The sequence below is a fragment of the Nakaseomyces bracarensis genome (assembly GCF_045282275.1).
Source record: "Nakaseomyces bracarensis strain CBM3 chromosome Unknown Scaff13_0, whole genome shotgun sequence".
NCBI lineage: Eukaryota > Fungi > Ascomycota > Saccharomycetes > Saccharomycetales > Saccharomycetaceae > Nakaseomyces > Nakaseomyces bracarensis.
In genome coordinates this window covers 2044440-2058416 of record NW_027263959.1, presented here as the reverse complement: position 1 = coordinate 2058416, position 13977 = coordinate 2044440, and the positions used below count along the sequence as shown (strand labels likewise).

General features: G+C 34.0%; 8 protein-coding genes across 8 annotated transcripts; 4 read left to right on the top strand and 4 right to left on the bottom strand.

The window, feature by feature from the left end:
- Window positions 1-193: 193 nt before the first annotated feature.
- On the bottom strand, window positions 194-607 carry BET1 (Bet1p; the record flags this gene model as incomplete). Its single annotated transcript, XM_071055103.1, has 1 exon — window positions 194-607. The coding sequence occupies one exon, from the start codon at window positions 605-607 to the stop codon at window positions 194-196; it is 414 nt and encodes a 137-aa protein (XP_070909796.1).
- Window positions 608-981: 374 nt separating this feature from the next.
- On the top strand, window positions 982-1842 carry CFD1 (iron-sulfur cluster assembly protein CFD1; the record flags this gene model as incomplete). Its single annotated transcript, XM_071055102.1, has 1 exon — window positions 982-1842. One exon carries the CDS (start codon window positions 982-984, stop codon window positions 1840-1842), a length of 861 nt encoding a protein of 286 aa, XP_070909795.1.
- Window positions 1843-2215: 373 nt separating this feature from the next.
- CMI7 (Cmi7p) lies at window positions 2216-2410 on the top strand (the record flags this gene model as incomplete). Its single annotated transcript, XM_071055101.1, has 1 exon — window positions 2216-2410. The coding sequence occupies one exon, from the start codon at window positions 2216-2218 to the stop codon at window positions 2408-2410; it is 195 nt and encodes a 64-aa protein (XP_070909794.1).
- Window positions 2411-2775: 365 nt separating this feature from the next.
- Window positions 2776-5634, bottom strand: INP51 (phosphoinositide 5-phosphatase INP51; the record flags this gene model as incomplete). The annotated part of the gene is made up of 1 exon (XM_071055100.1): window positions 2776-5634. One exon carries the CDS (start codon window positions 5632-5634, stop codon window positions 2776-2778), a length of 2859 nt encoding a protein of 952 aa, XP_070909793.1.
- A 682-nt stretch (window positions 5635-6316) lies between these two features.
- Window positions 6317-7837, top strand: RNJ42_04935 (uncharacterized protein; the record flags this gene model as incomplete). Its single annotated transcript, XM_071055099.1, has 1 exon — window positions 6317-7837. The coding sequence occupies one exon, from the start codon at window positions 6317-6319 to the stop codon at window positions 7835-7837; it is 1521 nt and encodes a 506-aa protein (XP_070909792.1).
- Window positions 7838-8515: 678 nt separating this feature from the next.
- Window positions 8516-8971, bottom strand: SGN1 (Sgn1p; the record flags this gene model as incomplete). Its single annotated transcript, XM_071055098.1, has 1 exon — window positions 8516-8971. One exon carries the CDS (start codon window positions 8969-8971, stop codon window positions 8516-8518), a length of 456 nt encoding a protein of 151 aa, XP_070909791.1.
- A 2085-nt stretch (window positions 8972-11056) lies between these two features.
- On the top strand, window positions 11057-11743 carry NOP16 (Nop16p; the record flags this gene model as incomplete). Its single annotated transcript, XM_071055097.1, has 1 exon — window positions 11057-11743. One exon carries the CDS (start codon window positions 11057-11059, stop codon window positions 11741-11743), a length of 687 nt encoding a protein of 228 aa, XP_070909790.1.
- Window positions 11744-12171: 428 nt separating this feature from the next.
- Window positions 12172-13461, bottom strand: PMI40 (mannose-6-phosphate isomerase PMI40; the record flags this gene model as incomplete). The annotated part of the gene is made up of 1 exon (XM_071055096.1): window positions 12172-13461. One exon carries the CDS (start codon window positions 13459-13461, stop codon window positions 12172-12174), a length of 1290 nt encoding a protein of 429 aa, XP_070909789.1.
- Window positions 13462-13977: the final 516 nt, after the last annotated feature.

The following is a 13977-nucleotide window of genomic DNA, read 5'->3' as shown; positions in this document are numbered from 1 at the left end:
CATTTAGAAGGTTGGTAGAAATACAGCTCACATCAATGAACAATTACACCAATTTCTTTTTATTAAAACGGAAATGACAGGCCGAGATCAGGTTTTAAAGTGATAAAAATAATGCTAAATGACCAAAAATTGTCTAGAAATGAAATTAACTTCCTTCAAGTATAGTACAATACCTATTCAAATTATGTAGCTATCATGTAATCCAAACCCAGAAAAACAACAGGAAAACGAAAAAAAACACAGCAAGCCACGTCTTGATACTGATTCTTGATTTTTTAGCCATAACCATCATATCTTTATAAGTCTGTTTCAGCTTCGTTGTTGTTCTTTGGAATGTGTTGTCCAGTTGGTCTAGTGTACCATTGCTACCTCTAATCTCATCACCCATCCGAAGGGACAAAGACTTTAATGCCTTGATTTTTTGTGACATAGACCCCATTTGTTCCTCGCTCTGCGACTCCAACTGTGCTAATGTGCTCTGTGAATAATCAAGCTTCCCCTGATTGTCATACGGAGAACTCTTGTCCGTGTCAAGTCCCGTATTTCCAAATAACTGAGTCCGGCTCGTATCTCTCTGGTAGACATTACTTTCAAATCGTGAACTCATCGTCTAAAAAAAAATTTGTATCTATATTGTTGTTTATGTTTAAATTTAATTAAAATGGCTAATAAAAGGAACAGTGTGCCACATGCAGATTTCAATTGCAGATGATAAAACAGATCAAGGATCATCATCGATATTTGTTTTTGGCTTTAATTAATATTTTGTTATTTTTTTTTTTCAAATTAGTTTCTTAGTTACCCGATGGCTGTGGAAACTGTGGGTTCTTTACTAATTTGCGATGAGCCCTTTAGTAATCACAAATTATTGTTGTAATTAATACAGATTTGATCTCACTTAGCAGTTCTATAATAGTTTCTTAACGTCTTGGACTAACTAACGTGGAGTATAATAAGATTTCTTTTGAAAAAAGTGAAACAATGGAAGCCGGAGAGGATATGGGAGAAGTTCTCGAGGGCACTGCAGCTCAGTCGCTGAGTCAAATAAAGCATATTATCTTGATTCTTTCTGGTAAAGGTGGTGTTGGTAAGAGTTCCGTGACTACTCAGACGGCTCTTTCACTCGTCAGTATGGGATATAAAGTTGGGGTACTGGATATAGACTTAACCGGGCCGTCATTGCCACGGATGTTTGGGTTAGAGAGTCATAGTATATACCAGTCCACGGATGGATGGTTGCCAGTACCTGTGGAGACTCATGGTCAGGGGTCTTTGAAAGTTATATCCATGGGTTTCCTTTTGGATACCAGAGGCACTAGTGTTGTGTGGAGAGGTCCTAAGAAGACCTCGATGATTAGACAGTTTATTAAGGATGTCACATGGGGCGAACTGGATTACCTTTTGATAGACACGCCACCCGGTACTTCTGACGAACATATCTCTATAGCTGAGGAGTTGCGATTCTCTGAGCCTGATGGTGCTATTGTGGTTACTACACCTCAAGGTGTAGCCACAGCGGACGTTAAGAAGGAGCTTAACTTCTGTAAGAAAATTGGGTTACGTATCTTAGGTATTGTGGAGAATATGTCTGGCTTTGTTTGTCCTTACTGTGCAGAATGCACTAATATATTCTCAAAGGGTGGTGGGGAGAGTCTAGCAAACGAATTTGGTGTACCATATCTTGGAAATATACCGATTGACCCTAAATTCGTGGAACTGATAGAAAATCAAAAGACTATGGACGGCACATTAGTAGAGCTTTACGAGAAATCATCTCTTTATCCAATATACAAGGAAATTATGCAGAAGGTGCTAGATCTTGACATTGCAGCAAGATTTTAATAAAAAAATAATGGTTTCACAAACTGTTAATGCATAATGTTTTTTTTTCCTACAACAACTTTTCCTTTTTGTTTAATGATCTACAAATCAATATAATAAAAAAAATATAGGGACATATATATATACTTCTGTATTAGTACTCTACTTTAACTTGATAGAACGACCCTCAAGTATATGTTTTTTAAATAATTCAGTATATTTAGATCGATTATGTTAACTTCGTAGACCAATTTTAACTGTAAGAGCTTCCCGATTTCTTCAAAAAAAAAAATATTTGGAAAAGGTTTCTAAAAGAAGCACGATTTAAAACAACATTTGTCATTTGACTCTGATGACAAAAAATAGAGCATAGTCAGATACAAGATAAAACTAGATGACTGTGGATGAAGATAAGGTAGAAGGTGTAAAAGACTTACAGGAAGCTTTCAAAGATATTTTGAAGGGTGAAAAACAAGCCACTGAAATGGAAAACAAACTTGATGAGGTAGAAAAGAACCTGGAGTTGCTACTGAAACAGTTAGATTCTTTGGAACATCAAAGATTACAGAACGATAAGTCAGAAAAGTGATCATAGAACTTACAAGAACACTAAAATAGCGGAGATTATGGCCCGGCACCTTATGTGGAAAATACCAATTTATAGGTAGAATAATGGATTAAGGATTTCTCTGCTACCTTTTAAAATTCATTTAAAACTGATGATATATATGCATTATTATTTGAATATTAATATCTGCTACTACATGTTTGATAGTGGTGTAATCTAGACTATGTAAATAAAATATGGCCTAGTTTCTAAGCAACACAATTGAAATCAGCGCATTTAGTGTACAGTTTTATAAAGTTAGGCCTTGATTATTTTTAGGTTATAATTATCTTTTTAGAAAATTTTCTTTTCATAGCTGTTATTATAAGGTTTTGTTGCAGTTGAAGCTAATTCCTTTCAATATATAGGGGCTCCTCCTGATCCGTGTCGAAGGGGTTGACGTCTCTCTTTGGGTTCAACATATATTGATCAGCATCCACATCTATGAATACTTTAACTTGTTTCCCATTACCAACCCACCATTTCCTAATATCCGAACTTGGAGGTGGTAGGCGCTTAGCTTTTTTCTGTTCTTTTGATACTTCATTGTTCGGCTCTCCAAAAAGTTCATCATCTAAATCTTCTAGTTTAAAATTACCCTCATTCAAGAATGCTATTCGTTCATCTTCGTCATAACCTTCCAGTTTTTCCATTAATTTTGAATGGATGACAGATGAAAGTTCAGATTTTTTACGTTCATCTACCACTGTCACATTTGCACTGAACGTTGCTAATACTGGTCTGTGGTCGGAAAAGATTATATCAGGAGCATAATCATAGGTCAACTGCTTAAGCACATCTCCTCTTGCGAGGATCCTATCAGTCCAGGCAGGAATTCTAAATTTCTCACTAGTATCATACCTCTTCGTGCCCACATCGAATTTGTAAGTAGGGGGAAATGTTATTTCCATCTCATGGAAGTATGGGAAAGATTCACCGGCTATCATCTGCTGGTTTAACTGATCTTTTTCGAATAAAGTTTTAAAGTTACACAACGAAATTAATTGTCTAACATCCTCATTTGACATCAGAATCCGGTAGTTAAAATCTCCCATCCAGATAATAGCATCATGATCTTTAATCCTTAGCCCTCGAGAAAAACGAATGTTTTTGAAGATCATTTTATAGTCATTATGTCTTTGCTCTACATTTTCCAGGCCAGCTGCTAAATGGGAAACAATGACACAGAATCTGGTAGCTGAATAGTTAAAACTAACAGCCACCGCACCTTTATTTGAAGTAATACCTCCAAATCCTGTCTTTTTAACATCACCCTCAATATGCTTTACTTTTGAAGATTCGTTACTTTTCATAAATAAGATAAGTAAAACACCTCCCAACTGACTGCTCCAGATTTTGGTAAATTTATAATCAGAGTCAAATCTATTTATTGTCTCTAATAACTTTTTCTCCCAGAATTGTTTTATGTATGGATCGACAGCAAGCATATGGCCCGGAGTTAGTTCTACAACTTCCTCTAACCCAAAGACATAAACATCAGCAATGTCCTCAGTTGATTTTACACCGTTTGGAAATATCCATTGGCTGACGTCCTCCCTTGAAAGCTTTCCACCAACATTAAATGTTCCAGCAAAAACTTTTATATCCTTTTTGTAGGTAAATTGGGCTTTAAATTGTTTCAGATATTGGGAAATGTAAAAGTGTATTGGATCGAAAAGCTTTACATGCGATAAAAACAGTTTAAAATACATTCTTGCATTCTTATTAGTGCTCTTATGATTTTTTGATTGTATTCTCTCTAACCAGAATTGGTTATCAGAATATAGTTTATCATGTAAGTCCAAAAATTGATAATTTATGTCAAAACCATCCAACTCTTTGGTGGCAAGTTCTAAAACTTCTTTGCTAATCAATTTCTCTAATAATATTGGTTTTTCAATAGGATCAGCCGCGCTGATGCGAATAACTCCAGTTTGTTTACCAAAATATATTCCTTTTTCAATATTATAAGCGAAAGCACCGCACTCAAAGATATCCTGTTTGATTTGGTATAGTACTTTGTGAGGTGACTTATTTAAATTACTAGAACTGCATTGAATATTATTAATCTTAATACTCCGAGCATCTGCACATTGTTTGTAAGCCATTGCGAGTGCTTCTTGAGAGTCACTCCTAGATTTTAGTAAATTTACGATACTGATAATTCCAAATTTAGATTCAAGGGTATCGAAATGCTTGTTAAATTGATCTTGGCCTTCTTCAGGTCTCTTTAATAACTTTAATTTTTTCCCTGACAGTATCTGTCCTTCAGTTATTTCAAAGAATAGAGGTATGTCACCAGCAACCTGTGTATATGAAAAGAGATAATTTTCAGTGGTGACAATGGTTTCCGTTTCTATAAAGGTTGACACTCTACCATCCTCATGCATACCTTCTGAATCCGATATTGATTTGTGGCCTTCGGTGGAGATTCTAGATATAACTGTTATTGTCGCGGGCATTTCGTTATTGTTAACAACAGCAGTCTTGCAAAAACCTCTTATTGCGAACATTAAAAATGGCGCGCTATCGAAAGCTTGTTTTTCTTTAGGTGACAATCTTCCTCTCCAACTAATGATCTCATTTATTAGATTCGCATTCCAGATTAGTGATGTGTCAAAATTATCAATAGCGTAGTCCAGGTTATGTGCAATGGCTGGAGATTTTACAGGATTCGTGACATCGTAATCTCTGGTAAAATAAAAGGAGCCATCAGCAAAGAGTTTTTTGTACATTCCACAGGGATGCTCATGTATTAATTTTTCGAAATTTTGCTCAGTTTTATCGACATAAAAGTGATCATATATCTCAGTATCTAAACTTATGAATTCGACTTCTATAATTTTGTTAATGGTTTCATCAGGACTGATCTTTCCATTTTCATCCAAATGCCACCTTGGAAAGCCAATTGTCTGAACACCTCCAATAACAACAACGTAAACATCGCCATTTAATGTAAATAGCCCTAATAGGCCATTTAGTCTAATATTTTTCAACTCATAGTATCCACCTTTGGTAAGTTCACTGTCACTAATGGTCTTAATTGACACGGTAGGAGGTTTTGCATCAGTGTTTGGAACACCTTGGTTCGACTGTTGATTGTTGTGTATACGATTTGATCGATCATAAAGCCTTTCAAACTTCAAGCTATAGTTTTCAGAAGAGAGTACTATGGATCGAGGTTTTCTCCCAATAAACAGCCTCATTTTTATTTCCCTATTTAATTCGACTTTTTTAGATCTCCAGGGGCTTGTTTATGACTTTCTAATATCTCAACTATTGCTTTGTGCACCTCTGAACAATCCAGTTTTCCCTACTTGTAGATTGTGCCTTCTTAATGTATGATCTTTAGTACTGTATAGTGATATCCTGTATTGTACTTATTTATTGCTCCACTGAATAACGATAATCTGTAAACTAAACAGAAATTGTTTGATGAAGTTCTTATAATACCCGTCAATCTAAAGATATTTGCCCGAGCATCTTTAAAGGAAAGCTTCACCAGGTAAGCGTCTAGATTGTACAAAATGAAAGAAACTCCATGCTTAAATTGCCCTAGCGTGGATTTTTCTAATATGTAAATAGTTGAAAAAAAGAAAGAAAGAAATTGAAAAGGGCGTTTTCTTTTAGAATCTATGACGTAATTTTGATTGTTTTTGTTATCTCTACAAGGTCTTCTGTGCCAGAGTCTTTCCGAACACATATTTTGGGTTAATGAAGCCCTGAAAATGATACCATATGCAAAATTCATATTAAGGACTTGGATTTGCACAAATACCTACTCTGATGCAAAAAAAAAACAACCTGTAGACACTATATCAAATATATATATACATATATTATATTAAACTATTCAGCTTGAACTTGTAATAATACTTAAAAAAACAAATGTCTGTTCAGATTCCTGACAGAAGATTTACTGAATTGTGTATGGCCTGTAGAACAGGAGATATCGAAAATGTCGACAGGCTCATCTCTATGGGATTGAATGTAAACAATGTTGACGAATATGATAACTCACCGCTATTCTTGGCCAGCCTTTGCGGTCATGAAGAAGTTGTTAAATTATTACTCGAAAGGGGAGCAGTTTGTGATAGAGATAAATTCGAAGGTGCTCGGTGTATTTATGGGGCATTAACGGACAGTATTAGAGATATCTTACTCAGCTACGATATATCGAAGGCTGTAGATCTGAACCAACCCTTTGCAACGCATATATCTTCGTTATTAAAAGAATCTGGTTACTTCCGTACTTATGACCTTACAATTGAGTTTTCAGATGAACAGATTAATTATAAAGCGCACAAATTTTTACTGAATATTTGTTGTCCAGAATTCTTCAATCGCAAATGGTTGCAAGATAATGATACAATAGAACTGAACTCGGTGACTGATGCCACTACATTTGAATACTTCTTAAATTATCTTTACCTACTTCCAACTGTATACAACATGTCACATGAAGATTATAGGTTATTAATCAAATTCGCAGAAATCACTAAACTGCCCTTACTGGTTGACTTTCTGAATAAATCCAGAAACACATATGATCCTGCTGAAAAATCCTCCCTAGTTATAGATTTCCAATTCAAATTTAGGGAATATCTAAGGCAAAATCTTGAAGAATTTGTGGAGGAATATATCATAAAAGGATACATTACGGAAAAAAATCAAACACTACCATCCAATTCTGTTTGTTATAAAAATTTAGCCATGCCTGATATATATTTACGTGTTGAAAATCATGATGACGATATTAGATTGTATCCTTGCCATCTTGCGATATTAGAGAGAGCTGCTCTATTCCAGTTGATGTTTTCATATGACTTTCTTGAAAAATCGAATTACGACGGCATGGGTGAGAATAATGAAACTCAAATACAGCCAATGACTATAAATTTTCCAAAATGCCAATTTGATGTTGTGGAGACTGTAATAAAATACTTATATTATGATTGCACAGATATCCAGATTGAATTCGCTTCGGAAGTTCTAATTATAGCAGATATCTTGCTTGAAGATAGATTAAAGACAATGGCTATTACAAGCATAGTAAAATCAGAATATGTCCTGGACTATTATAATATCTTTGATATATTACACTTAGGTTGGGAAATGAGAGCTGAAAAGCTAGAACATTTTGCTGCTAAGCATCTAGCTAAACACCTTATTGAATACCAGGATAGTGCAGATCTGAAACAAGCGATTATAGACAGTTCAGAAAGAATCTCTTCAAGACAGGAAACGGACACAGTTGAATTAGTTGATGATATAAGATATTACCTTATAGCCATATTCGTTACTAAAGTGCAAGATATGCTAGAAGAGGAAGATTATGACAATATTGAGTATCAAAAGCGCATATCAATTATGAACGATCTTTTGAATGAAATAGGAATTGAAGCTTAGATCTACTTTTTATGTTTTTAATTTATCATTATTTTTAGTGTAATCTGTAAACAAAATTAATATTTCAGGGATTAATGATTAATTGGTATCCATCACAGTAAAGACACAAGAAATATCTAGTTCTAATAGCAATTTTAGCAGTTCATTATCACATGATCTAAATATAAATACTGAGTCTAACTTATTTAATATTTATTAAAAACTATATTATATAATGATAACAATATTGTTATTGTGTTCGTGTTCCGAAAAGAAAAACAAAGTTTGGAAAAGCATTTTTGACAAAAAGTTCTTCATGGTCCCAAAAATGACGATATATAGAAAAATAGAATTTCATGAACAATAGAGTAGTATTATATAACAGATAAATTTAGATATTATAAAAGATATGTATTAAGGAATATTATTAATATGCGATGTTAGCAATCACCATTTAGGTGACTGAGTCCTATGTAAAACAGCAATAACCTAAAATTGTGAATTGCTAGTAATGATTTATGCAATGTTGTTGCATAGGGAAGATGTCAAATAATGTGCATGAATTTTTGCTTGTTGTTTGAATCCTTTCATAAAAAGAGACTATAGATGGGATAAATATTTGTTTTTCGGATGTTTTTAGTCTCCATAAAAGGATTATAGTTTAAAAAATGGAATGATAAATTGATTGATTAAAATGATTTAAGATTTTAGAGGAAGTATTGATGAATCTGGGTTAACTTTTCTATTTTGCGGGGTTTTACTAAAGTTGGGAACGTTAGTCCTCTTCTTCTGTACACCAATTTTATTATTTAGAAATATCTTCCCATCATACTTTAAAGCTTTATCCCTCGATTCAACTGAGTCGAATTCTAGGTATGCATAGCCGTCATTTGGACCTGTTTTCTTGTCATATAGCATTGTTATACGTTTTATTGTTCCACAGTCATGAAAATATTCATCAATTTCTTCAGGTGTGGCTACTAGGCTAATATTTGATATGAAAATTGAACATGCATCAGCCTCAAGTTGTTGAGCATGTTTTTGCTCTCTTGTCATCCTTGAGACATTCTGGTTAGTGGTACCTCCCACATTCAGATTTTCGAATAATTCGGATATTTTCTGCGGTGATATTGGATTTGCAGCTTTCTGTGGCATTCGTGTACTTATTTTTTTCCTTATTTAAACTTTTGTTCCCAATTGTATGTGTGTTTTGATATGTCGATTTTACTGATTTTCTACCACCCACAGGCTAAAATAATAACTTTTGATAATATTCAATTTATTCAAATCTACTAAGGATAGTGTAAAGATTGGATTTTATTCTTGGTAACTTCTTTCGATCAATAATTTTGTATTTTTTTTTAGCTCTGTCAACTTTCTCAAACCAATGATCTTGATTGTAGTAATTTTTTTGGCACACTAATACCAATTGTTTAAAATATGCCAGATTAGTAGTAAAAAAAAAACACCGATAAGAAAATTGTTTAAGGTATAATCAAGTATTCCAAATCCCGAAAAAATCAGGGTAAAGCTGTGTATAAGAACGATTAACAAACAAGTAGCTCAAATGCAAAAAAAGAATACAAAAGATTAAATTAACTGACTAGTAGAACTTTTAACTCTAATATTATTTTGTTTCTCTATTTATTCAGTTCTCTATTCTTAATATTATTATTCTTGACAAAAAAAAACTAATTTTGTTTTTTTCAAATATCCTAGAACAAAAAATAGGGATACCGATAGAGAACAATTTCATGCTCAGGTACTGACTGGAGTTAGATACACCTTTATGTAAGCTTCAATTGACATCCTATTTTGATCCCAACCAAGACCTAAAAAGTTAGTGGACCATCTTATTCGGTATTATTACGGAATAGATATAACATAAAATTGTTGATAAGGGTTAAAAGTATTTCAAGACTTAAAGAAAACTGTCTGGCTTCTTATGTACATATGTGTCTGTCTATTTATTTTACTTATTTAAGTAGCAAATAGGGACTTTTAGACAAATTTAATACCGAGCATTTTAGATGCGAACAGGTAATCCAATACACAAAGTGTCGATATGTCCAAATTGTCTATATATATATTCAACTAAAAGCCATGTAACCAAAGGAAAAATAAGTGAGATAAAACAACAACAACAAACAAACAAACAAAAGTGGAAATCTTTTCCTATTTAGACTATCAGTATTTTTAGTTTGTTTCACTCTCTAGTTTTCATTTACATGGATGGATAAGATAAGATGCTAGTAATAATCATCATAAATCCAGTGGTTACAGTTTAGCTAATATTTACCAGTGATGTGAAAATAGTTCTATCTTAGTGTTCATATAATCGATCCTCCGTAATCATATTTTCTATGGAAAGGTTACTAAACAATTACAGCTCATCTATTGTATTAAATATCATGAATTTTTCGTTATCTAATGCTATTTAAATACTAAAATATACCAGTTTGATCCTCTTGATTCTTTAAACTATCTTTTTTGTCTTAAAAAATCGCTGTCAATCATCAATCCACGTTAAGTATTAGTAGTTTAGACAGAAATTAATTATAATTTCTTAATTTTTGGATATACTGACCAATATGAAAAATTTAAGAAGAGCTTACTAGGTTTCCCGAGTGTTCCTTAAGATGTAATGTCTTGAAGGCATAGTAATTGTCAACTACAGTTAGAATGTACATAATGATGTCAATCTTTCGAGAATTAACGCAGGGAAGCGGCCTTTGATATATATATATGTATTTATATGAATTCAATATCATTCATGAAGTAACATATAGGAGTAAAACATTTTGGATCAGATAATAGACAGTTGCTTGTCTTGGGTAGAATAAGTTATTAACTAACAGATAAAGATAACCTTCAGTTATAAAAGATAGTTTAATCTACTACTAAATTTAAAAGTCAGAGCGGAAGTGGGGCAAAAAAGAAAGAAAGAAGAAAGTAAACTGGGGTCTGTTGTTACCCTGATGACATGCAATTTTTTTTTTTCCTTCTGCTTCATCGGTAATGAAAAATTTCAGCGATGCTCATCGCATAGCATTGTGATATATAGTGAAAGTTAAAGTCGACATCAATCTATATATTACCATAGCTGTTTGTTTATAGTCATCAAGGTATTTGATTAGTCAAGAAAAGAATTACACAGATTTTTTTTAAACAAATTAAGTCAAATAGTACACATACGATAGTTTTTAATTAGACGAGATGACATCAGTAAGAAAGAGAAAGATGAACAGATCCTCTGTATCCAAAGTCAGGAGAAGAGTGAAGGATAAGCAGAGAAAGAAGCTAATAGCATGTAATCCAATAATCGCCAAGAACTGGGATTATTCTCTAACACTGGCTCAAAATTACGAGAACCTTGGTTTGAAGGCAAAGCTACAAACTCCAGCCGGTGGTCAAGAAGCAAAATATGACACAGTTATTAAGAAAGAACCAGTAGTAAATGCTAACCAAAAGTTTGGCGATGATTCAGATTCTGACTCTGATTCTGACTCTGAAGATAGAAATAGTGATATAAATGAGGAGGATATAGATGAAAATGATATTCCAGAAGGCGAAGCTAGAATCATCCGTGATGAAGATGGTAATGTAGTAAAGGTTATCTATGGTAAGAAAAAGAACTTTGATGTCGATGTTGATGTTGAGACGCTTAAAAATGAGCTAGAAAATTCGGAAGATAATAAAACGCATGTCGTCAAAGAACTTGAACAATATGCCTCTAGACCTATTATTAGAAAAGAAAGAACGCCAAGTTCCAGAGAAGAACAATGGTTAGAAGAGTTATATAATAAGCATGGTGATGACTATAAAAAAATGTTCTTCGACAAAAAACTGAACATCTATCAACAATCTGAAGGTGAACTAAAAAGAAAGATCAGGAAATGGAAGCTAAAGCATAACGTCACTCAGTAGATTGTAACAACAACTCAGACGATTGATTTTCTTGAGAAAAAGAGATTTCTTATGTTGTTAATGTACGGCTGGTTTTAGAAGCTTACATTGCAATTTATAAATTATGGGATATATGTATACTAATAAAAAAATATAAAGCTATCATCAATTTACACTTCTAGCTGTCATAAATAATCTGGATGTGAACTTTATGCAATACTAGCATAAATATTCCGAACTGCCAGAGGCAAGCCAATTAGTAATATATTAAACAGTACATTTCATTATCATAGAATTTAATTATCATTTTATTTGCTTTTATCTTTTTATTTCGTGACTAAAAAAAATGGAATATTTACGTTTCCATTACCTAAATGAAAAAAGGAAAAAAATATGTCCTTACATATTTTCTCATTAAGCGTTTATCATCTATGGAATGTTAAAAAATCTTAAGCTTCAACAAAGGCTCTGTAAGTGGTGAAATTCTTGTCGGTGGTCTCCAACTCAACTTCAACGTTTGGAGCAACAAAGAAGACAAAACCTGGTTCGGCCTTCAATTTCTTGCCATCTGCAGTGACGTAACCTTCACCAGCAGTGGTGATAATTATACTAGGACCTTGTAGACCGTCAATATGAGTTGTACCAACATTCTTCTTGAAAGTAGTTTCAAGAACAGAAAACTCAGCGATAGGTGGGTTGTACAAAATGCTTTCTCCGTCACCCTTTGATCTTGGGAAGTCTTCAGCGGCCATCACTTGCTTTTCTACAGGGTCGTATCTGTAGGTTAGCATCTCAACTAAGTTTTTGACATCCTTGAATTTTGGAGTGAAACCAGCTCTAACCACGTTATCAGAGGCAGCCATACATTCAATGATATCACCGTAAATGTAAGCATGTGGGTCCTTGGCTTCCAAGAACAAAGCTTGACCAGGTTGCAATTTACAGTGGTTCAACATTAGACAACCGCAGAACAAACCAACGTCTCTTGGGAACTGGCGATTTAGTCTGACAACTAGATCTGGCAGGGACTTGGAGGTAAAACTTTGAGGGTCTTCTTGTGCTCTTTTAGCCATACCGTCGGCATTTTCAGCCAATAGTTCACAATCAGCGGTCATAACCTTTTCGAAAACTTTTTGTAGAAGCTTCTTGTTGTTGGCACAAGCTGAGGATTCATTGGACACGCCAGACTTGTAGTTTTTGGTGAAATCATCAGCGATAGCTGTACCGACGACGTTTCTGAACTCTGGGATTGACTGTAGCTCTTCAGCGATTTCTTCTAGAGGCTTGAAACCACAGAACCCTTCAAATTCTGTAATGGCGACCGCCATTTCAGGCTTGTGGTTGTCATCTGGATAGTTAGCTGGGTCTTCCATGTGCAATTTCTTACCTAGGGCCTTGTCTGGGTGTGCCTGGATAGACAAAACCTTTTCAATGGACAAGACCTTGAATAAGAATGGCAATTGGTCCTTGCTCTGGAACTTCTCGATGATATCCTTACCCAACAGTTCAGTAGGGTTCTTGGCCAAAATTTCATTCAGAGAGACTTTGGTGTCGTGGTTTAGAGAAGGAACCTTTGGATGAGTACCCATCCATAGCTCAGCATATGGCTTAGTCTCGTCGATCTTCACAGATGGATCAGAGTGTGCAGCAAATTTGGCAACAGCACTGGAAGAACCAATCTTACCCCAATCATATTGTTGGTAACCGGCATCCAATCTGAAAAATCTATCACTAGTCATTTTTTATAATTACTTTTTTTTTTTTCTTTCTTGTAGTTGTATTGTTGTATATGGTTTTTAGTTTGATCTTACTATCTGGGCAATATTAACAAAACTTAAAAGAAATGAATACGAGTTATATAAAAAAACAAAAACACGACAATTAAGATATTTGTTTTTCTTTCAAACAAAAATATCTAAAATATAGGTTTCCTCTACTCACACACTACTATATTATTCTATTATTTAACCTTAGTAATTTAGTCAAAGAGAATAAACACCGCACAAGGCCACGCCATATACACGCCAAAAAACTAAAAACCAAGAAAAAGAACTAAAAAGCTGGAAAAGAAAGCACCCTGCGCTGAAGAAGAGCCCGTAGAACAAAGGAAAGACATACTGAATCTCATCAGGTCATATTGTGCTATTGTAGCTACCCTAAGTACAGTCACACAGCACTACCATATTTGTAGCTGCTATTAACATTATACAATATATTTGTTATTGTATTGTGTTATTGTATTGTGTTATTGTATT